The sequence below is a fragment of the Apostichopus japonicus genome, chromosome 13 (assembly GCF_037975245.1).
Source record: "Apostichopus japonicus isolate 1M-3 chromosome 13, ASM3797524v1, whole genome shotgun sequence".
In the NCBI taxonomy this organism is placed as follows: Eukaryota; Metazoa; Echinodermata; class Holothuroidea; order Aspidochirotida; family Stichopodidae; genus Apostichopus; species Apostichopus japonicus.
Window position 1 is genome coordinate 14567677 of NC_092573.1, and position 24310 is coordinate 14591986.

General features: G+C 36.8%; 2 protein-coding genes across 3 annotated transcripts in view; one reads left to right on the forward strand and one right to left on the reverse strand.

Annotated features, from left to right (window-relative positions):
* LOC139978773 (cyclin-dependent kinase 7-like) overlaps positions 1-15605 on the reverse strand; it is a 45610-nt gene extending 30005 nt beyond the window's left edge. For both annotated transcript variants that reach the window (XM_071989261.1, XM_071989263.1), the window contains exons 1-10: positions 15496-15605; positions 13103-13165; positions 12286-12387; positions 11740-11808; positions 11342-11452; positions 10391-10509; positions 8916-9102; positions 7808-7957; positions 7198-7342; positions 5917-5974 (exon numbers count right to left, since the gene is read on the reverse strand). In XM_071989261.1, coding sequence (XP_071845362.1) covers positions 5946-5974; positions 7198-7342; positions 7808-7957; positions 8916-9102; positions 10391-10509; positions 11342-11452; positions 11740-11808; positions 12286-12387; positions 13103-13165; positions 15496-15561 — 1041 coding nt within the window. In that variant the 5' untranslated portion in view covers positions 15562-15605 and the 3' untranslated portion in view covers positions 5917-5945. The remainder of the gene's footprint in view (positions 1-5916; positions 5975-7197; positions 7343-7807; positions 7958-8915; positions 9103-10390; positions 10510-11341; positions 11453-11739; positions 11809-12285; positions 12388-13102; positions 13166-15495) is intronic.
* A 1917-nt stretch (positions 15606-17522) lies between these two features.
* On the forward strand, positions 17523-23816 carry LOC139978472 (S-adenosylmethionine-dependent methyltransferase Rv2258c-like). The gene is made up of 5 exons (XM_071988734.1): positions 17523-17859; positions 19992-20179; positions 20619-20830; positions 21535-21657; positions 22329-23816. Exons 2-5 carry the CDS (start codon positions 19992-19994, stop codon positions 22898-22900), a joined length of 1095 nt encoding a protein of 364 aa, XP_071844835.1. The 5' UTR covers positions 17523-17859; the 3' UTR covers positions 22901-23816.
* Positions 23817-24310: the final 494 nt, after the last annotated feature.

The following is a 24310-nucleotide window of genomic DNA, read 5'->3' on the forward strand; positions in this document are numbered from 1 at the left end:
TCAAAATACAGGTTAAGACATATAAAAGTTTATGAGACTAAGTTAATAGTGAAAACATTAAAAGCATTACAAAAGTTATCAAAATCATCAAGAAGCTACAACAAAGGATCTAAGAAGCTGACTTTACCAGTTTACAAAAAGGGGCTGCTCTGTAAATAAAACAAGTTCTTAAAGAGTAAATATGGTATCACCACCCCCTCCCATCCTTTTCAACCTAACACAAAAATTCAAAAGTAGATTGCACCATGTAACACCTTAAAATGTGAATTTTCTCTACATGCAAGTCCCGGCTTCTCTGACCCCAATGGCCAGGACCCGTCCATTATGAAATCCTAAATCGGCCCTTGGAAACTGTGCACAATGTATAGTCTGCAACGCTGAGGAACTGTACTTATTACTACCGAGACACAAATATATTTATTATATTAGAAAGACAAGATTCATGGACTTCCATATACCCATATCTAAATATCCTGAAAATGCTAGTACAAGCAGGCCCTACATACATAGACTCCCAAAAAATACATTTTCAATGTTTTTGTTTTGTTTGTTGGTCTTGCTATCAGTTTCAGCTGGTGTGCATTAATAGGGTTTTGAGAACCTCACAGGTTGCAGAAAATTGCCTGTAGGCCTGTGAGTTTGCCCATCTGTACTCTAGTCCTATGTATAATATTCTCCCATTACCTCATTTTCCTAGATTTTGCAATACCACTATTTATCTCAATATATCCATTTTGGTGTCAAGTAGTCTCCAGCTATAATTTTCATGTTTTTATCTAGCGATATTATTGTGCCATTGTCCTTGCTTGTGTAGATTGATGTACACTTTTCTTTCATTTTACACCTTAATTTTGTTTGTTTTGTTTTTAGCATAATATTTCTCCCACAAATCTCTTTTTCTAAATATATGATTATGTTTCGTTTCCTATTACCTTAACAACAGAAAGAAAACATGTGTGGCTTATTTATACAGTTATTTCTGGTGTAACTGGTTCAACCTAATCCAGACCCTTTCAGAAATGGACAGAACCCCCAAATCACTGAGGTCATGCTATCAGGGCAAGGAAATATGTTGCCAAATCTACACTTCCAATTTCAAACAACTGGTATTTTGTGAACACTGCTGAAGGATTTTGAAGGAAAAAAATAAATAAATAAAATTAAGAAGCAGAAACCATTTAAGGTTGACAGTCAACTGGATTTGTTTTGATTTTGCAACCTTTGTTTGCACTTTAAGGGAAGTACTACCATTGATGACAAACTAGAGGTCATAGGTCACATTCTTTAAAAGTAATTTGTGTCCATTCCAAACATAGTTTGAAAGTATCAACAGGTGATGAATGATGGGTAACTTGCAGGGTCAAGGAAGATATGGACGAGGCTGCTCTTCTTTTTTACTCCCTTTTACAAATCTTCCACGTTCAACAAAGGAGAGTAAGAAACCGACGAAAGAAATATCTTCAAAGCACGTAGTACCGAATCCACAGTAATGGCAAATGTACTTTCAGAAATGGTGATCTAAATGTTGGTAGTGAGGGGTAAAGTGGTAGAGAGGGGGCAAGGTAAGGGAGGGGGAAAGTTAAGGGAGGTAGAGGGGGAGAGGCTAGAGATGGGTAAGTTGAGTAGGTGTGTCACAAATGTCTTTCTTCAGTGTAGAACAACTAATTTAATTTAAGAAGCTGGAGGCAATTTTATGGAAATTTTTCTCAAAGATGATGAAAAATCCTACTAAGTTTTGCTGCTACAAGTGATTTTGCAAAAAGTTTGCTACTGAGGGCAAGGTCACCAACATTACCACAGATTGTCCATGACAAACACCAGTTGTATGGACCTGCTGATGCCTTTGTCACTGATTTAAGATCATCTTGTCAGTGAAAAGCTTCTTTTTTTAAGCGTATAAGTTTTTCTTTTATGGTACTGAAATGTTGCAATTCAAACTCTGTAAAAATGGTCAAAACGTTGCCAAATTAGGGCATTTCAAAAACCATGTCCCATGTCTGAAAGTGCCATATCAGGCCATCTTCTAGAGGACACTTTTACCCAAAATATTTTACGCTCAACTCTCAACCATGATATGTCTTTCGCTGAAGTGCAGATGGTGTCCTGGATTTTTCTAAATCAAGAGTTGGCAGCCATAGTTGAGGGCCACATGTTTTTAAACATCTGCGGGAAGGGTGGGGGTACAACTTCTTCCCTTAGAAAACAATATAAAGTGTTCACAGTGTACCTCAAGTACATTAGTCCCATTAATAAATGATCTTCAATGTATCATTTTCACTGACGCATTTTGCAGCCGACAATTGATAACCTTTACATTCACATCACAAAGAAAAGCTATTTAACCGAGTAGGATTTCTTTAAAGTTTCTTATCTTTAAAAGGAAGTTACAGCCTTTTTCACAATTCCGAAACATTGCGAAAGAAAAAACAAAACAGACGTACGCAACTACGACTCAGCCAAAGCAACCTTATCTTGCAATATGCCAAGACTTGAATTAACCTGTGGATTTTTTAATAAACCGATGATAGCAAACGTGAAAAGCAGGAAGCTGTCACAAACTGATGTTAGAGACATCTGTAAGTGTTTATCTAAGCTATCATGTAGAATTGTTACTGTTAATTCTTAGAGGCCAAAGGCAGTTCCGGAATGCTAAACCAGACTCCTCTTATTGTCAGAAGTACAAGGGTATAAAAATAACTCAATAACAAACTGATAAAGGCAATTATTTTCATCCACCGACCCATCTGTATCCCCTCTCACAAATACATCCTTGGGCTGATGACTCAAAATTGACAGGAGTCAAAAAAAAAAAAAAATTTCCTCAAGTGCAATATTCGCGCTGCACTTCTTTAAAGCATTTAACATTTTCGTTGACTGAAGTATATTCCAGAGCTGTATATGAAAGACAGACACTTTTTATTATCACGCCTACATCTCTGTCTGAGAAGTACCATCTTGGTGATAAACTTGAACATGAACTTGCTGGAATAAAATTAAAAGTGGAAATATATTCTAAGATAAAATATTTAAAAGCAAAAAGGGTATATGCGGGTGGCATGGTGAAAGTTGATTTGGTTAAATTAAGCAGCTGGAACGTCTCTGCATCTCTCAGTCCAAAACCACATCCTCATTGCATTTGGTATCGTGAAGATATATATCTTTTACAAAATGTGGTGATATTTTGTGCAGGCATCTGGCCACAGCCGAATTGAGTGATGTCATCACAACAATTGACACCAAAATACTATTCTCTATAATATTTAACTCACTCGTTCACATTTCTACTAGAAAGTTGCATTTTGACGAAATTCTGAATACAGAGAACGTTGACATCCAGGCAACACATTCAAACCTTATCATATTTCAAGGATACAGCAACACTGTAAACTTATAATAGAAGGGAGGGGGTATGGCTATTGAAGATCATCTGCGGTGATGACATCACGGACCACCTACAAAGATGTACTTCCTGAATAAATTAAAGGCTTGGCCTGCCAATAAGATTTTATATAATAATCAACCACATCTTGAGTTACAAACAAGATATTGAAATGGGGAATTAATGCAACAAACCAAAAAAACCAAGCATCTCTTGAAGGTAAAGTAATACATTGAAGGTCTATGAAACCATGAAACCTTGTAAACATTAAAGATGGTCTCAAAATTATGACTACCATAATGCCACATGCTGGCTCTAAATTTAAAGCACTTGCAGGTTGTACAGACTAGAAAGAATCTAGATCTACCCAGAAAGCTTCCAACACATAAGTGTTGTTGCTTTTAGTGCATTTATGCACCAGTGCTGTGGCAGAGTGGATAAAGGCGGTGGCATTTGAAGCAATGAGGCTTAGCAATCAGGAGGGTTCAATACCCGGCCAGGTCATAGTAAGAAGGGTTTTTCATCCAAGAGAAATCTACAGTTTTCCCAACTGCAGTGACTTTCTAAATTGAAAAGATTCCAAATTTGGAGTTAAAATGTTGGATTGGAAGCCACCCAACGTGTAAGTTGAAACCCATAAGCCCTTGCCGGTTTCTCCCACATTTGTCATGAAAATAACTGCTGATTATTATTATTATTACTTATTAGTCAAATATGAAGTACTCCAGTACTTAGTTCTGGTGAAGTGTACTTGTACAAGAGGAAAAAGTTTCAGCATGTTAGTACATTGTGCACATTATTTGAGACTACAATTTTGTACAGTCTTTGTGCCTTCCCTGTTTATAGTTGTGTGCTGAACTTTCTTTCCAGTCACTTTGATATATGAGCCTTTGCTCAGATGACTCGTTGGCAATGCATATGTAACGCCGCTGATATTATACTTGCTCACTCGTGAAAGAGGATTGTGTTTATGAAGCAAGAGTCATGCCAGCAAAGCCGTCGGGTCAGGGAATGATCACCGAAAAAACGATAAAAATTGTTGTAAATTAATCAAAATATAATTAAATCAAATACTCAAAATAACAAATCTGTACAACCTGAAACAAACCAGCCGGTAAATGTAATACTTAATATTCTTATCCCAATCCCCCAAATACTTCTCTCCTCACAGCAAGTCCTGAACGATTCTCCCTATTTAAATAAAAGCTAAAGAACAGTCCGATGCACACGTCAAAGCTTACACGTTTAGTCCTAATACAATATAAACCAACACGCATTCATTTACAGGAACTAGAGCAATCAATGTGTGCAAGGTAACTTAAACCTAGCCTAGGCCCAACGTTAATTATATATGTAAGTTATTATGCAGCCTAGCCTAGCAACGTAAGTTAGTATGTAGCGTGGGGGCCTCCTGTTAAACAAACACCACATATACCAAGCATTAGGTTATTTATGCTCATGTTTAAATTATGCCTGAACATCACAGATTATCAAGATTGAGACTGAAATTTTTCAATTATTAAGCTATGTGAGCAGGGAATAAACTATCTGGTATGAAAGAAATTTCTCGCACTTTCCCAGCCATTCACTACCATATTGCTAAAATTATTACAGTGAAACAAAAAATTTCAAGAGTTGACGCAATTGAAATGAAGCACACACAAGGATACTTATTAAAACTGGTCCTCTTCAGTATAGTTTGTATCCCGAGATACAGTTACTGCCAATTTGCTGTATAAATGACTTATTCGACTACAGATATACATACAAAAAGTCTGTGGTAACCATGGAGTAAGTAAAATCCTCCTAGGTTCTTTAATTCATGGACATCTCTGGGTTCATTGCTTAAAAATAAATTCATAAATATAAGCCATGGGTCATATTCAAAAGTTGGGAATTATCTTGGAGATTTAAACAAATTTCACAATCTCTCAACACTAAAGAAATATCAAGAGTGAAATGGTATGAAAATGGAAACTTTGCTTGCAATCTTTAACTTTTTTACTCTAGCTGTAAGGAATTAATCTCCAATAAAGCACTACAAATGTTGAATAATAAATCAGTCCTTAAAGTGCATTATTACAAAAATTGAACAGATATGATATGACAGAGTAAGCAAAATATCACTTTAATTGACCAAATTTGAGTTAAGTAGGACACATCTTGTCTGCAATTTGTGTTAAACAGGACAATTCTTGATCGCAATTTGAGTAAAATAGGAAACGTCTTAATCACAATTTGAGTTAAATATGTTTGTTTGTTTGTTCAACTATATTTCAACCATCAACGTTATCAACATTTTACATAATTCAAGTATATACATACAAAGTATATGGTTGTGGGGATCCTCGAAAATAGGACACATCTTGATTGCAATCTGAGTTAAATAGGACACGTCTTGATCACAATTTGAGTTAAATAGGACAATTATTGATCGCAATTTTAATTAGATAGGACATTTCTTGATTGCAATGGGATTCATGTACATCAGGTGTAGTGCAATTCAACAGGCTTGTTACGAAATAATGATCACTTACTAAAGGAAATGTCTAACTATTTCCCAACGTCAAAAGACTAACTTCTTCGAGAGATGACCTGTGACGAGAAGAAGCAAAAAGAAACAAAAAAATAGTTATTACTCACAGTTTACAAAATGCCATTTATCCCTGTAAATAACTACTGATGGCAAGAAAACAAATATGCAGCAACATTCAAAGCAGGGTTTGCTTTAATTAGGCACCAAGAGGAACGGTAGGTTTGTCGGTAGGCTTTATGGTGAGAAGATGTATATCACAGGAAGCCTTATTCACGTAAGGTGCACTATATGGTCGCAACAGTTCTGATAGATACACCAGTAACTGAACAGGAAACATATCTCAAGATTATTCTGAGAGAGACTGGAAGCAAGAGCAAATTCTCCTAATACAGGAGTAATATGTTCTCCCGTATTTGTACATCTTACAACGATCCATGCAACAATACTATATATGTTACCTATTTCCCTAATGATAGATGGTTTAATACTGTAGGTGGAACCTTCTTTTGCTGGTAACCCCTGACAACTGAATCAAATTTCCCATAATAGATAGTGTCTTTCAATTGGGAGAAATTGAACATTTTAGAAAGTTCTTCACTCAAGGGTTTATAACTGACATTAAATTACTGATATATCTTGGATCCACTGAGTCGGACCCCAATGGTTTGATTGACCAGAGGTGGGCTTCTCCATAAAAGGGTCAAAATTAGTGCAGATATGGAAGGAAAAGTGGGCAATGACCTAGCAGTAGGAGGCATAGAGGGTTGCAGTTCCAAACATCACACAGGTAGAGCAGAAAGATGAGAGAATGGTACAGGAGAGGGGAGGCTATGAGAGATACACTAAGCAATGTCAACTCTCAAATGATAATGGGGAACTTTCTCCCTAAAACGAAGCTTTCCTTTCTCCCTCCCTCCTCCCCCCACCCCCAACCTCTCAAGTACTGCCCATCAATTGCATCTGTTACACACACACATTTAAAATGTCCTGTATTATGTCCATATAAATTTTGTATACGCGTACATCCACATCTTCATCGATAGAAATACATATGTCAGTGCATACAACTTGACCCCAATTTTTAATCTTGCACTCTAGAGAGAGGGAAGAGAATAAAATGAAAAAAATTCTTGTGACAAGTTGGTTTGTACTAATCCTACTTTGCCCTGATGACTTTTCTCCCTGTAAACGATTATTTTCTTTTTTTAAGACTAGAACTTTGACAGAAGAAAATTGACATGACTGGACATGACCAAGTGGCATGCCATCCTCAGGAAAGTACCTGAAGGCTCGTCCAGCATTTTCCTCTTCCTGCTGGCCTTGGCATGTTCTTGTTCCTTTAGTACTTCTGACGGAGCACCGGGTTTAGGTAGGGCGCTACCTAGGCTAGGTCCTGGTTTGTTATAAAAATATGTCATCTTTAATGCCTGTTATGACAAGAGAGAGGGAGCCAGAAAAAAAAGGAGAAGAATATAAATGAAGGTTAGTATCATCATTATTAACAACAGGGATGTGCTCACGCCGGGCACCAGCTGCTCCCTGCAGTTCTGAATGCCGCGCAGTACAAACAGTATATTAAACATTACCGACCGGCTCTATTTTTGATGATTAATTTAACAACTGTTACAATTACCAAAATATGGGGGAATACTTGGTACAGAATTTAGCTCCAGAATAGGAAACATTTTCCACCTCACCCCTTAGACCCCTCCCACAGGACCTGGATCACACTACCACACAAATCTGCACAGCATTAAAATATTCCTGGGCACATCCCTGTAACAATTATAAACTTAAAGTTTGAGTGACTGTTGAACAGACTGAACCATGAACTAAAACGTTTAACGTAACAAATAGGAAACAAGACAAAACAATGTACTGTAGAGGCTCACCTGAGTGGAGGTACACCTCTTACATGGATTATAATCCAACATGGCCGCTAGTAACTCCAGGAGGTCGTCGGTGGCAGCGGTGAATATTGCAGATAATTCAGTGCCGGGAAACTTCTTAAACTCCACAAAATCTGACAGTGATTTCATCGACTGCAAAGACAGAAAAAAAAAAAAAAAAAGTATAAAAAAAATAGTTATGAGAATGGTACGAAGATGATAAATTATCGTGTTGCAAATGTGAGATACTGTATATTAGAATAATAATAATAATAAGTAATATTTATATAGCGCATAATCAGCAAAGCTGCTCAAAGTGTTTACAAATGTAAAACCTAAACACAAATAGTAACAAAAATTTAAATATTAAATATTATGAAAAATTATAAAATCTACAACTAGGAGACAGACATATTAGCATCAAAAACTATTCTATAACATTAGATTGGATATATGACACAACAAAAACTCAACCAATTTCCTTCTAGTGATCTTCCAAAAGAGTGAAAACTTAAAAGAGATTTGAATGGACTTAATATGGCCAGGTTTCCACACCAAAAAGAAGCATTCCTTCAGCAAGCAGGCTTTTTTACTTCTAGTCTTTGGTAGGGTTATATGTTACAATGCACATAGACAACTTGGTTGGCATATTAAAGTGTTAAATTTAACAATGCGTTACTAGTTCTCTTGCATAGGTTGTCCTGGAAGAAGTAGAAACTGGGACTTTTTTCCACCTACTTCATCTCGTAAATAAATCCCAGTGAGACAAAATGAATGAATGACTTTGATATTCCAATAAAAATGTTTATAAATAAATCCAGAATAAACAAGAAGGAACTCATACATCACCTTTACTTTCCATGATGGGAGATACTGTCATGGATGCTCAATGTGATCAATTTCCACAAAAAGCAAAGAAACCCCTTGTTTCTTCTCTGCAGTTACAGTATGTTATAGAGTTACCGAATTTAACTCCTTCTTTCGGTTGTTTCATTTTCATGAAAATGCAGCCTAGAAACCTTCCATTGAAGAATTCTTACATCTAGTGATCATTGAAAGGAAGATATTAAATTAAGACTCCCACAGTCTACTTTAAACTATATCAACTCACAGGCCACTGCTCCTCTGTGGGTGTGCCCAATGTTTCAAAGATGATGGTCAGTTGGTTAAGATCAGAATCTCCAGCCAGAAATGGAACTCTTAGTAACAATTCGGCCAAGATGCACCCTGTTGCCCATATATCCACCCCGGTTCCATACTTTCTGGCACCAAACAGTAACTCTGGACATCTGTACCACCTGCAGAAGATGAGAGCAAAGCAAAAACAATTTGTTATGTAAGAAATATGAACATGGTTGTTTCCACGGTGATATGTGTCACAGTTCCCAGAAGATATAAAGTTAGGAAGTTAGCTAGCAGTAGATACTGTAGTCCCTGTAAAAATATCAATTAAATGGAGCCATTTTACTTCTCTCTTTTTTTGTGGCATTATAATTAAATTTGATCACAAGATTTCAGGCAAAGTAAACTTGATTTTAAGGACATCAGGTATATTGTCATAACTTGTAAGAAATTCTTCTTTTCCAGTTCCTGATTGGTTCTAAGTGTACTATGAGGCCATGCAATAAATGTCACAAACTTGCACCCTTTTCTTTTTAAGAATGATATAATTTACTAGCAAAATGTATTCCAGTAAATATGATATCAAATACGTTTCCACATACTGTAAGCACTCCTAACTAACTTTTCTAGCCCCAAGACTAAGGTACATAAATCATAATCATTTGTAGACAATAATATTTTATGTGAAACATATATGTGAAACATACACGCAAATGATGTCTTGGTAGGTTTCATGTGAAAATGCTGCAAATCCCTATGCTAAGTGTTAGCTTCATGAAATACATTTAGCTCAAGTAACTCAAGTATTAAGCTGAATTCTTTAAAAGGTTAGCTTCATCTTATAACAGTACTGAACACAATAACCTAACCATACAGTATGTGCTGTCTTTGGGCAGAATGTAATGTTACAATGCATACAGAACAAACATCTTTTAATTTTTGACATCCTTGTTTGGCAACTACAAAGTCTGTTTGAAAACTGCAGGGTAGCCTTTAGTAATTGTCACAACTGATCTTATCAACTAAAGTATGCAAATATTGTTTTTTTAATCTATTTATGCTTATCATTCATGCCAATTGGTAAAATTATACTGTGGCTTTCTTCTGTTTACCCCTTTAATATAACTTGCTCAAAACTGACATTTCTTTAAAAACACATTAATGGATTCAATAGGCAGCAAAACAAGAACAGAAAAATTAATGCATTACTACCTGATTATTTGTAATTTCCCAATGACTCATAACATATCTTTATACTTGATTAGTTTGGAAAATTCCACTTTTTACAAATACAATCTTGAATACATCACTGCCACCAACCTTCCCATTCCATTCCATTCCCCACCCCCCCCCCCAAAAAAAAATATCATCTTAGAAGGATGCCTTGATGTGGATCTTATACATTCACTAGTTTAGCATTACACAATTGTTTCTGTTTATGAATAAGAAACTTATTGTGATTACCTTGTTACAACTTGATGGGTGTACACCTTGTTTGGACTGCCGTAGAATTTAGCCAGACCGAAATCAGCTATTTTGAGAATTCCTTCTTCATTGATCAAGAGGTTGTTTGGTTTCATATCCTTTAAGATAAAAGGTGAAATGGAAATGTTCAACATGAAAACACTAAGAACTATACATTTGCAATTTTAACAGTACAGAAACACAGCCAAAAGACATTTCAGGTGCAATGAGGAAATGTCAACCAAGTTAATAGCATCCTTCTTATTTATTGTTTATAGCAGGGGGCAAGTTCAACACTCTTTCATTAATATACATATGGAGACTAAGAAGTTGTTTACACAGTGGGACTAGATGATGACTTAAAATAGACGGATGAAAACACCCTGTACATAAGCTGTAAAGCAATACCTATCAAACTATTTCACAACATTCCTAATCAGTAAGTTTCTTTGAAGGATTCCCGAAGGTGATATGAGCTAACGACTACAAACGCAGGAATAACTTGGAACTATAGATTTATGAGCAAGACACTTCTGCATTGATGAGTTTGTGAGAACCCTTACAACGGTCAGACAGTGAGGGACTTTCAGATCAGAGCAAAGCATTCTCTGACAATCTGTTTTGCAAGTTTAAACACACACGCTATGACCTGGTTTCTCAAGACGTTGTAATATTGTATGATTAACTCCTCTAATCAAGATGAAAGGATATGAAAGACAAAAGAACCTTGAGCCTCCCTACTCTCTTCACCCCCCCCCCTTCCTCTCCCCAAACCTTAAATAAAAACTTGCAATTCCACGAGGACAAAGCCATAGCATATCACACAAATATCAATTCTCTTCACAAAATTGCGGCAAAGGTGGGTAGCATTGCATGTGCTATAAAAACAATTAAATTTGAACACTTTTCCTTGTATAAAGGAGAAAACAAATGAACACTTTAGGTACATACCCTGTGTAATATCCAGTTCATGTGTAAGTACTCTAACCCTCTGAGTGTCATGACCATGTAAGACTTTATGTGGGCTGGAGTCAAGACGATAGATTCATCCTTGATGACGACCTGAAAACAAACAGTATTTAGTCATTAACAACCACAAGAATCCATATTATGAACAGGTGCAGCAAATTAAGGCTATCTTTTCCTGTAAAGAACTATCTCTTACTGAAAGTGGTTGGCTGTTTGCTGCATTCCCTAACTTCATAAAATGCTGATGTACTTACCACCAGAAACACCTGTTTTTCATTGTAGTAATCAGTGAATACACTACTTCATTTCAAAGTTTCCATCTGTATTTCTTCTTTTGTTATATCTACACCTAAGATCTGACGAAACAGATTTCAACTTACCTCTAGATCTGTGTCCATGAAGTCAAACACTAAGCTTATATTTGACCTCTGACCAAACACATCCAAGAGCTGAAAGAAAGTGGATGATGGTTAAAAATTAAAGTGATGTAGAGAGCACTGCATGTTTTCATTATATATGTTTTCTTAAGTGAGTTTCCAGAAAAAACAATACCTCTCTCGGTGGCTTCTTTTCAGTGCTAACCCTACAAGATGTAATTATGGTAAAGATCTTTTGTCTGCAGTTTTAACCCCTTTGCAAAGTGCAAGAAAATGTATATTAAAGCTCACCCAGTGACACATAGACTTGCTTTATAAACACATTGACCGTATTTTTAATATTTGGCAAATACAACTACAAATACAATACAACATTTGGTAGAAGTCATTGCATTGCTATAGTCAAGTAATGAATATTCATAAGTGTGTTACATCATTCATGACATGGCACTGAGTCATTGGATAGGACTGTCATACTGTTTGTAAACATTGAAGGATTTGGTAGAAGTCATTGAACTGAGTTCAATAGTTTTTTTTTTGTTTACATACCCCAATTATATTCTCATGAGCAATCTCTTGGAGCAATTTGATCTCTCTAAGAGCCGTCCTGTTGATGCCATCCTGAGCTTCGCTTCTCTGTCCGAGCTTAATCTAAAGGAATTTAAAATGAACGGCCATAGATCAACATTTCATAACAGACTTTTTGACTCTCAAGTGTAAAAGTATATGCTAAGCTACCATCTCAAGTGAGTAAAGTTTGAACATTATTACCTAAGGCTTGAAGTACACTGTAGCTCATTTCCATGTTGTCATGACAAATAAGAGCCCACTTGAAACAGCATCTCAAGTGAAGTTTAATATGTTCATTGCCCACTACAGATATTTTGCAAGTCTTAAAATGATTATACACTAAAACAAAATTGCAATTGACCAAAATAAATCCATAATTAATAATCAAACAATTACTACAGTATTCCATTCTACCCAGACATTTTGTTGTTATTAGCATTGACCAACTTTCAATTTAAGCAAAGTGGACATGACTCCCCTGCCCCCCCCCCCCCATCAATCTCTTTTGATATTTATATTAGTCAAGACATTGAACTCAGTTGCTATGGGATATATCTAACAAATGGTGCTAAAAATTGAAGTCACATAAATTGCTTCAATACAGAGGCACTTTAATATCACCTTCTAGTCATTGATTGAATACAGTAGCTTTCACATCAGATAACTTTTTTAATTAAAAGCAACTTTTCCTAAGTTCTTTCATGTTGTGTACACTATCAGAACAATGTATTTAAAACCCCCATTCTTTTCGCATAAATAATACAAATTTACAAAGCTACAAGACGTTCACACATACCTTCTTAACCGCAACTATCTTGCCACTGTTTTGCAAGTCTCTCGCTTTGTAAACTGTTGCAAACTGTTTTAGGAGAGGAAAAAGATATATTGCAAATTAAAGATCAAATTTGCAAGTGAATTCAGATATGACCAAGATAACAATTATGCTAAGAACACTCTGCTCTGAATTTGCCTACTTTGGCACAATAAGACGATAAGATGATATTCTGATCATCCCACTATATCCCTTGGGGTGACTTAAACCAACCACTTTTAGTCAGCTAAAAAGGTGGAAAGTTTATGCTATCTGTTATTACAATTCAACGTGGGTAGCCCTCGGTTGGCTTAACCACGGAAAAAATGGTGATTTTCCAGGTGTCACGTGATCTGCTAATGAAGCAGTAGCAGCAGCAACTAACTTTCACAAAAGAGCTTTGGTTACTCTGTAGATCATGTGTACCTGGAAAATCTATTTTTCCCCAAGTATAAACCAGGCGAGCTAGCTAGGTTGAACTCGTAATGGTTTCCCATAGACTTTCTCTTTGAGCAAATCTAGACGTTTTGAATTGTCTCATGTGACCAGATATCACAAATTTGCTTTTTATTTATCCAATTTGGCCAAATGATATCTAGTTTTATACTGACTAGTTGAACAACTCTGGGATTCAATGGTGTGGTAAACCTTCTTAAAACACACACAAAAAGGCTACACACTACCTGTATATATATCAGATTGATTGTTTTTTATACATCTTCAAAATTTGGTAAATAATCATCATTGTACTTGTTCCATCTGTGGAAGCAAACAAGGGTAACAATTAAGAACCATTGCTTTCAGAATTTATTTGTGCAGTGATAAAATTCTAAATTTACAGCCACATCTCACATTACAGGGTTGAATTAGAAATTACAAGCAGGGATATTAATTCCTGGTTACGATCTGGGATCCCCTCCTCCCCTTCCCCTCGATGTAAATCAGAGGTCTGTCTCAAATCAATGCAAAGTCAGTGTCAACTCAACATATTTTACCCATGAATGTAAGACTGACAACACAAGAGAGAACAAAATAAAAACAGACACAAACCAATGCCTGTTGTTGCAGACTCTTATGTCTGCTATTCCCTCGTTAGAAAAACTTTAGGCCAAACAATAACTTTTAGCATCCCCACTTAAATGTGTGTTGAACTATTTGAACAAAGAATCAATGGCATATGAATTGGGTGGGATTGGGAAGGAAACTCATTAAAAAAAAAAAAACATTCTAAATTTCAGAGTAACTTAGAATTCTCTCAGACATAACTTTTTTGTGACATGTATTGATGTCTTTGAACATCACCACAAGATGATATGAAATATCTGAATATGTTGCAGCTACTAGGGGCTTCAAGGCTCTGTCCCTAAACCCCAATTGGAATCCTTTCGGTTCCACATACCCTAGCCTTTAACAATGAGAGACACCCTCGTATATATAGTAAAGGCTTCATAATTGACGCACCTTCAAATATTACTGGCAACGATACAGCAGGCTCACAGCATAGCAAACAGCATCCAGAGTCAATTGATGTAAACTTACACAAAGGTTACAGTTAGCTTATATATCGAGGAATGTGTCAGTTTAGCCCTGAAAGTATGAAAGAACTTGACAGGACAGACATTGTGTGGTCAAGTTCTGCTCAATTGTACGTTACATATGCACAGAACAATAAATATTTTGAAATCATTACATTTCTGAGGAACCACACATATGAAAAACACATGCAGTTGAGTGATTTGGATTTTTCCTTGATAGACATCGTTGATCAAATCCTTAAATGCGTCAATTATGAGCCCACCATGCTACCTCTACTAGGACTGAGACTAGTTGTTGCTGAATGCTCAGCACACATACATTTTGATGCTACTTTCCTTTGTCTGTTACTATGCAAAGCCTTGGTCTCAATCAATGCAACTGGCCTTGAAATTAGTCTGGGCCTAGGGACTGCATCACTGTTCAGACAAATGCAGTACTGTGTAGGCTATTTATGCCCTGCATGTTAGTGTTACTGTTAGGAGCTGTGACACTGGCTAAGCATGTAGCAATCACCACAATGCTGGGACAGATGTTGGAGCTGTTATATCTGTCAACGTATTGAATATCTAAACCCTAGAATCAGTTTTTAGATAATAGGCTAGGCTACTCTGAGTGTCGCGCACATAGCCAAGGCCTATCGTTTGCACAGCATTACACTTTACAAATTACAGTACAATACGAGCAGAAGTGTATTTCGCAAAACTACTACTACACAAGGAAGAGGTCTAGTCCTTACACCTGTCATATAATCTGACATTTTTGTTGTTTAATGTTAAATGGTGCAAAGGCCATTCCAGTAACAACTGATTCACAAGAAAAAATGTCATATGGAGGATGCATACTTGTCCCTCGCCAAGGAATTCAACGTTTTCATATCGTTTTGATCGGTCTGTTGTGCGGACTGCCATCTCCTCGACCTTTTATCAAACCTGTTGCGCAGTGCTATCAATCTAATACTGAGTTTGTTACTGGCCTGGAAATACGGAAGCTTAAAAGTGCCATCATCATAAGAAAAGTTTGCCCCATAAGCTGACATTTTTCAGTAAATTGTTTAGATAACAAGATAATATCTTATCAAAAATCAGAAAAAATGTTGGATTGCTCATTTGCTTAAACTGAGCAATTGAACAATTTTCTGCAAAATGTTTAATTGACAGCTTATCGTATCTCGTCAACCCAACATTTGTCTGCAATTAATTTGCATTAGGTAATAAACTGAACTTTTGTACACACATGGAGAAGATCCAAATCCTCCATTATTCAAAGTATTCTTTATCTCCGAGTAACTACTGAACAAACAGTCTTTGGACCTTCGGAAGACGTTGGATCACCCCCCCCCCCGCACTTAAAATATTAATAATAATTTGGACAACCTTTAGAGTGTAGCGGTAGCACAATTTATCCCCTTCCCATCCCTTTGATCTTAGTGATAACCTTATGAGCACATAATACTGTAGGCTACTGTATAGTTGCGAGATATATTATGCTTTGGTTGTGACGTTTGGTGTGTAGAGACCAAGGATGACTTTAAAACTTGGCAAAAGTGATCCTTCGCTTCAAAAGTAAGATAGCTATTGCTGCACCTTTATGCAGATTTCTAGTTCACCAGGCAGACGCCTTTGTATTCGTTATGGTGGGTGACCCACACAGGTGCTCTCAACCATGACACTACAACCACAATATACCTAATTATGTACCAAAAATTCACACTGCCTTCAGTATTTATAATTCGTATCAGTGGCGTAGGAAGGTACTTTTGAGTGGGGGGGGGGGGCTGAAGACTGATGGCCGGCCTGGGGGAGGGGTCTAAGGGGAGGGGGTGTCCCCCTTCCTTTGGAATTTTTTTGCATTTCCAGGTAGCCTCAGATGCAATTTGGTGCAATATAGCACACTTCAACACCCACTCCATTTTGTAAACTTAATTTTGTATTTTCACCAGGCCTTAGATGCAATTTGGTGCTCCAAATGAGATTTTTTTTCTCATTTGGAAATGAAAAAGGGGTTTTCTGACTTGGAAGCGGGGGGGGGGGGCGGAATAATACTTCCGCCCCTCCACATTTTTCACTGGGGGAATTAACCATATCGTATATTGTGAGAGCGTCTGTATAGCCAAGATCACGATATGTACATATATTCTCAGTTTCAACATTAGTTTATTTCTTGCACAGCTTGTGGGGTCCGCTGCACCCCTCTGCAATTAAGTAACACATTGAAGACTCGACCCAAACCGCGGACCGCCCTCTGAAAAAAAAGTTAACTTTCCGTTGCATGCAAGTGAAGTTTTCTTCTTGTCGCTTGCAAAATGCAAACAGTAATGAAACGTAATATCTTAATGTTATCTTTTATCTGGACCTGAGATCAGGGAGTTCTATAACAACTCCCTTGCTGAAATGTCCATCGCTGCTATGTACACTGTGTTGTGGGTATTGACCGTAGCTGCATGTATTAACTGTACACTAGCGCTTAATAGCCTGACTGTACACATTCGAACATTCAAAACCCCATGTGTTTAGAAAATCATTACTCGAGATAGGAATACACTAGGGAGCTTCCTATAGCTTTATTTTGCACGTAAGACAGCCTGCATCAATAAACAACCTTTTTCCGAGGGGGTCACATGGACCTTTTTTTTTTATTGTCTTCAAAGATTTGTTTACATTAAAAAAACCGGTCGTTTTGACTTTTTTTTCAAAAAAATGTGGAGAACAGTGAAAAATGTCAAGTCAACTGACCATATCTTATACAACCAGCTAATACATACAAGGAATCAAATCAGGAGTCTATAATTGGGGAAAATATGTCAAAAATGACATTTTTTGGTCTAAGTTTAGGCCAAAACACTGTCAGATTTCCGGAATTTTTTCTCCAGAATGCCTCACCCTACAGAGTAGATTTTTAGCTCTCCAGAAGCGCCACACTGAAACGCCTGTCTACATAAAAACGATTTAGCAATAGCGCCTTCACTTTGTGAGTAATCCCTAGCAATTCAACTCGAGCATTTCTACGGTATAGAATTTCGGTCAACCACAGTTGATATGCTTAGCGTCGTTAGGGTCAATGCAATCACTCACGTAATTGAAACGGTAACTATTTAGCACATATTATCATGGCTAAATACTTCTAAGAGGCGTTAGACCTTCTTTTTATGGGCAATTTGTCCATCCAGCCGTTGGAGAAGAAGATTCTGACGATGAAATTCTGATACGGTAAGCAGCATAGTTGCACACTGTATGTACCATGTATTGTGTATGTAGCGCAATTGGTATATATAGACTTACCGTTACGCGTGGCTACCATTGTATTACAGAATACATTTGTTTGTTTGGAGGGGGGAAAGCCAGTCATATTCCTCACATTCAAACATCAAATTATATTTTACTTATGAAATAACATGTCTTGAACTCATCAAACTATCAAAAGTCCAGCAAATTTCATCAAAATAATTTCAAATGGGCAAAAAAAGTACATTGTTTGTATCATAACCTCATTTGCATATCTAATTAGCTTAATTATAAAAAAAAATTATAAAAATTAAAACCTCATTTCAACACCTATCTGTCAATACTTGGGTCCCTATTGACAAAAATGAACAGATTTTAAGTAATTACAATGTGTAAATAAGGGACAATGATATGACAGGAAAATAGTATACAAAGGGCTAGTGTCTAATTACTGACGGTAGCAAGCTAGCTGTGTGTGTATTTTCTGGGATCAATGGTGGTGTTTAACACTTCTGTTACACCTCATTCGAAACTGTGTCAGATTATCGGCATGCATCAGACGTTTCTTTGTGCGAGAGTCTTCACTAAGCTTAGAAGGTAGGCTGAATAACTTAAATAGCTATCGCAGGCCATATTAATTTAGGCCGAATATGTATATTGGCCTCAGGCTATGCCCATCATTAATATCGGTGGTGGGTACGAAATCTGCGTATACCAGATGTATAAGGATAATTTACATATATGATGTAGCCTATGTTTGTTTATAGTATTATGTGGAAAGGAATCTATCACTGTTCAGAAAGTTCTGCATAACCACCGACAAAACGTTCAGTATTCGACTGCGGGCGAGCCTCGAATTACTGTTAGGCCCGCCGTTGGCCCGAAGAGGTTTCGCCCGCAGTCCGTTGACTTGCTGTTCGATGTCCATACAGGTGCTCATAACCTTGGAGCTTCAAACACAATATGTCAAATTTATTTACCATATCGCTTATGGTAATTTCGCACATGTTATTCAATGTTATATTATGAAACAAATTGAACATATCGTATTCCTTGAGAGCCTCTGTAGTCTGTAGTACGGGGAATTTATTTTCATGTTCAAGCTTAAACAGTATTTGTTTTACTTGTTGCGTAGGTTGTTGGGTCTAGTGTATCTCTATGCAATTCTGCAACAATTTTGTCAATTCAATAATTCACAAAAGGTAAGCTGGGCGGGGAACTCAGGAAGGTATCTCAGGTCAATGTAAGTTAGGCCCAATAGATGTATTGGTCTCAGGCTAGGCATGATAGCATTAATAGCCTACAGTAGGCTTAGTTTAGGGCAGAGATGAGCTTGGAATTGATCTTTCGGGCCGCAGTAAATTTCTCTCCCTATAACCACAAACATGGGATCAAACGAAACCATGTCCTCAACAGAGAAAGGCTGAGATACCTGTACCATATCTGGTTGCCAAAATACTTTAAAGGCATTGAAGACTCGCCGCAAACCGCGTGCGGCCATCTGAAAAAGTTAACTTTCCGTTGCTTGCAAGTGATGTTTTGTTCGTGTCGCTACAAAATGCAGACAGTACAGTAATGAAACGTGATACCTTGTTATCTTTAGCTGGACCTGAGATGTCCATCGCTGTTTTGTTTGTACACAGTGCTGTGGGTATTGACCGCAACTGTATGTACATGACTATACACAAGTGTCTAATTACCGATGGTAGCAAGCTGTGTACATGTATTTTCTGCGATCGATGGTGGTGTCTAACAGTTCTGTTACACCTCATTCGAAACTAGGTCAGATAACCGGCATTAGACGTTTCTTTTTGCGCGAGTCTTCACACCCTTTTACAAATTCCAAATCATGCTTTGGTTAGAGCTTGCCATGTGTGAATGTGGACTCTCCATTTGGGACCATTTCTACTGCTACACCAGGGTCAGTGAGGTTGCTTCTTGCTATGCAAATCATGCCTATGCTATACCTGTTTTAATTTCCGGAATTCTTCAACTGTAAGATTTGTGCAGCAGAGAATGCATTTTTCCAAGTCCGACTTTTTACACATACTTATAACCCACACTTGAGACATATTGTACTCACTGCCATTACAAAACTTTGATTTTGTTTATTCCAGATGGCATCAAAAGGTGAAACCGATCTGAGTGGAGATTTTGGTCCACAGATAGAAGAAATTATTCAGCACGGCTTTGCAAGCGTGATGATTGCTATGGGGTATGATCTTGGTCTGTTTGATGTGATGGCCGAGCTATCAGAGCCAAAAAGTAGTGAGGAGATAGCAGCTGCCGCGGGAATGAAAGAAAGGTGACTATATGCTGAAGTTATCAATTAAGCATGTTGTAATTAGCTAATGGTTTTGTTGGTCCAGATTATCAAGTTGGTTTGTTCTCTATTCCAATGTTACACAACTCCAATGAGTAAAAAAGAAGTTTAGTCAACAAAACAAGAGATAAAAAGTCTTAGACTATATATAGGTTGAAAAGTGCCCCTTTTTTTTCTAAAACTCTGCATTTACTCAATTTCTTAGTCTCACACAATAAGCCATGATGCTGATAATTTTGGAAGAATGGCAGTGATCTTGTATGCTACACTAGTCTCATATGAATGTTGTCCAAGAGGGCATCAAAATGAAATACAAAACCTATGACAGAGTTATCTATCATTGATAAGAGCAACAAATGGCTCTTTATCCTCACTTCCTGTGACACTGCAAGTATTAAACTTACCATTACCTGGTATACAGGTATGTACGTGAATGGCTGGGTGCCATGGTTTCTGCCAAGATTGTCAGCATTGATCCCACTGGCGACAAGTTTTTCGTACAAGCCAATCGAGTGCCTTACCTGACAAAAGGCGGATCCTGCAACAAGTCTCATACGGCGAGTTTTCTGGTCAACCTCACCAAGGATGGATTTGAAAAGGTTAAAGCAAGTTTTCCGACAGAAGGACCAGCAGGTATTATTAGTTTTGAATTGTATGATCCATATGGATATGCTAATATTGTATTACACTGTTTATTATTGGAAAATTAATGCTCCATAATAAAAACGATAAATACGGGGGTTTTGCATTGATAATTGAAATGAAGTCATAAAAGCAGCCTTTTTGTGTTGAATTTCAAGAATTGTCCATGTTTACTAAGTCCATGTAAATGCAAGTTCAAATGTTTCATATGAAATTACTTTGAAAATATCTACGTTGCAAAATTTCTACATAGGCATGTATGAAATTTAATGTCTTAATTAACAGGTTATCAGACTCACACTTGACCAGAATCATGGATTCTTTCATTCATTATAATTTATATGGATATATGAATGAAAACAGCGACAGGAGAGTATCTATAATTTGATTAACTAAGGTGCTGTCAGCTCATTTTGATAGGTGTATTCGGTAAATGTTTGGTAAAAATGATATAGCAATCAAAGATTAATGAAGTTTCATGTGCAATGTTTACTGAAATAGGTTATGTACATTTCAAGTTGTCAGAGAGTTTGAAGCTGTTGTCATGACATATAGCCACTGGAAAATTCTAACAACACTTGCAGAACCTATTGTGACATCACCAAGGCAATACATTTGAATATTTGTTTTTCTCATAAATGTGTTATAGATATTTTTGGAAATTTTCAAGAGCTGTGATTTATCTTCATTGCCAGGAACCTCGTATGATGATTATCCAAGCAGATTTGAACACACCACCAAGTTTGGTGATCATTGGATGAAGAACCATCTTGTAAACAGTTTCATTACTTTACTTCCAGAACTGAAGAATCAACTGGGTAATTATCAAGTGAATCATAGTTTTCTTAGCCCTAACCATACTGGTAAACATCTTAATCAATTATGTGCATGGGGTGAGAAAAACACTTAACATTTCATATTTTCACAGTATATTAAAAGATGTAAAAGGCAAAACAGTAAGACTTGGATTTTGTAATGATATGGTTCAAAAGCTGTGATTTTATGTTCTGATTGGTTATAGTAAGAACCTTGTGTTGTGCCATTGCATGTAAATTAGCTTTTGTATATTATTAGATTGCTAGGGAACTGGCCTTACAGTGTTGCACATGACAGTTAAAACTTGGAAAACTGTTTATACTTTTAATTTATTTCGTTACATAACAAAAGGAGTTTTGTTTAGTTCTAATTTCTTTGTAACAAATTTTGAGATCAACTTTTAAAAGTAATGAAGTGTGTACTATAGCACTGTGTTATTGTTGAAAACTTGGAAAATGTTAATAATACAAATTTGGTTTCTTTTTCATTTTCTTGTTTTACTATAATGCCCCCCCCCCCCACGCCTTCTGTTCCCATGCCTTCATGCACTGTCACAGTAACCTTTCCAAAGTTAAGATTGATACTAATATTTTTTGTACACATTAAACTGTAAAGTTATAACAATGGGTATACCTTCCTTCTTATTGTTTTATTGTATGTGTTGTTTTCACAGAATCTGGCATAACAGTCATTGATCTAGGCTGTGGGAAGGGTGCATCAACCTGTGCATTAGCTAGGGCATTTCCCAAGAGTACATTTCATGGTGTAGACTATCTAGAAGTAAATTGCCAAGGAGCCAAAAGACAAGCCGAGGAAGAAAGTCTGAAAAACTGCAACTTTTTAGTGGCTGATATCTCCAAATTACCAGATGACTGGTCAGGGCATTTCCAATATGCCTTCATGAATAATGTATTGCATGATCTGGCTCATCCGATGACATGTTTGGCTGAGATAAAGAGGATCCTTGGACCAGGCGGACTGCTCTCCATAATGGATAGCCGTGGTCACTCGGCTAAGAAAGATCACAAACATGGGATACCTGAAACTGTTAATGTGTATGCTGCTAGTTTGTTGTCATGCTTACCCCTATCACTAGGAGCCGGTGGTGTCGGTCTAGGAGCAATGTGTGGTGTGGAGAAAATTACAGAAATTGTTACATCTGCTGGATTTGAAATGTTGCAATCAGGATTTGTTCCAGATTTGACTCATAAAAACAGACACTACTTTCACTGTAAAGGGATTTAGTCAGCCTAGCACCAGTCTTGCCAATTAGGTTGATGCTGTGGAGAGACAAATCTATCTGTTCAAGTTACTCTCACAACCAGATTATTTATGAATGTATATAGCTTTCTGGACAACCTGTAAATTATTTAATAATAATAGTAATAATAATAGTAATAAAAAGGATTGTGCTGATGAAAGCAGAATGCTGTCAAGAAACAAGACCATGGATTCAAGTTTTCATGACATGACAACCAAATTATTAATAAGTAAAATACTTATTCCCAGATTTTTCAACTTAACCTTCTGGGAATTTGTCTACAAAGTTATATGTTAGTGTATGAAATGACACAGTTAATAAAAGTAAGTTGAAGTAAGGTTCACAGAGCAACTGCAGAATTTTATAACTTTCTCATTTTACTGTGGCACTTTTCATAGGTTGAAAAAAGTAGTTTGTATAGGAAAGGCTAAGTGTACAATGCCATAAAAAATGGATCTCACATTGATAGACAGATCTTGTTTGTAATCAGGCATAATATATCGGTTAAGTCAACAAAGTTGTTCTAGTTCCAAATCAATTCAGGCCTAATAATGAAACGAAAGAACTGGCAAGCCGTTAAACATTCGACAAACCCGTTCTTCCCTCACAGAATATGACAGGTCTACAATGAATCAAAATTGCACTGATTAGCATCCTTTTTCTATTCATCTCTGGTAACTCATATTACAATGCTTTTTCTGAAGGGATTATTTTGAATGTATATTTTGGAATCATTGGTAATTATTGCTACACTGCTAGGGGGGCAGGATGTTACAAGAGTTTATTACAAACCAAACTATGTGATCTTTCGAGAGGTTTATAGGGGCTGGTGATTTACCTTTCTTTCTCTTCCTGACTGAATTTGACAACTCTACTATGAATAAAAAAGGTAACCGACAACGATATTCTCTTAATTTTCTTCCCTTTAAGATCATTCTATTGTTTTGTATTTTATTGTTTGGAACCTTGGTCATTTCAACACTGCTACAGTGCTGTAGTCATGCCACCCCTCCTCGCCTTATCTCACCGTCACAATGTACAGGGCCCCTCCCTAAATTGTTAGTGCCCCTCCAACACAGACCTCCTGGCTGCAGGCCTGCACTGCTATCAAAATATGGATAGTTACAGGATAAGCTAAAAGTTGCAAGAGGTCAGATTATATTAGGAACCAAATAGGCTACGTAATCTTTAAAGAGATGCATGCTGACTGGAACTGCCTTTCAGTAGTTTATTTCAAAACTTTGTGTGATTCTGAGTCATATATTTACATAAAATTGGATAGGGCTACCCTTACAACCTCAAATCTGTGGCTTCAACATTTTAACTCAAACTTGGAATCTTTCAATTTAGAGAGTCACTTCAGATGGGAAACAAGGGCGGCGGAAGCACTTTCA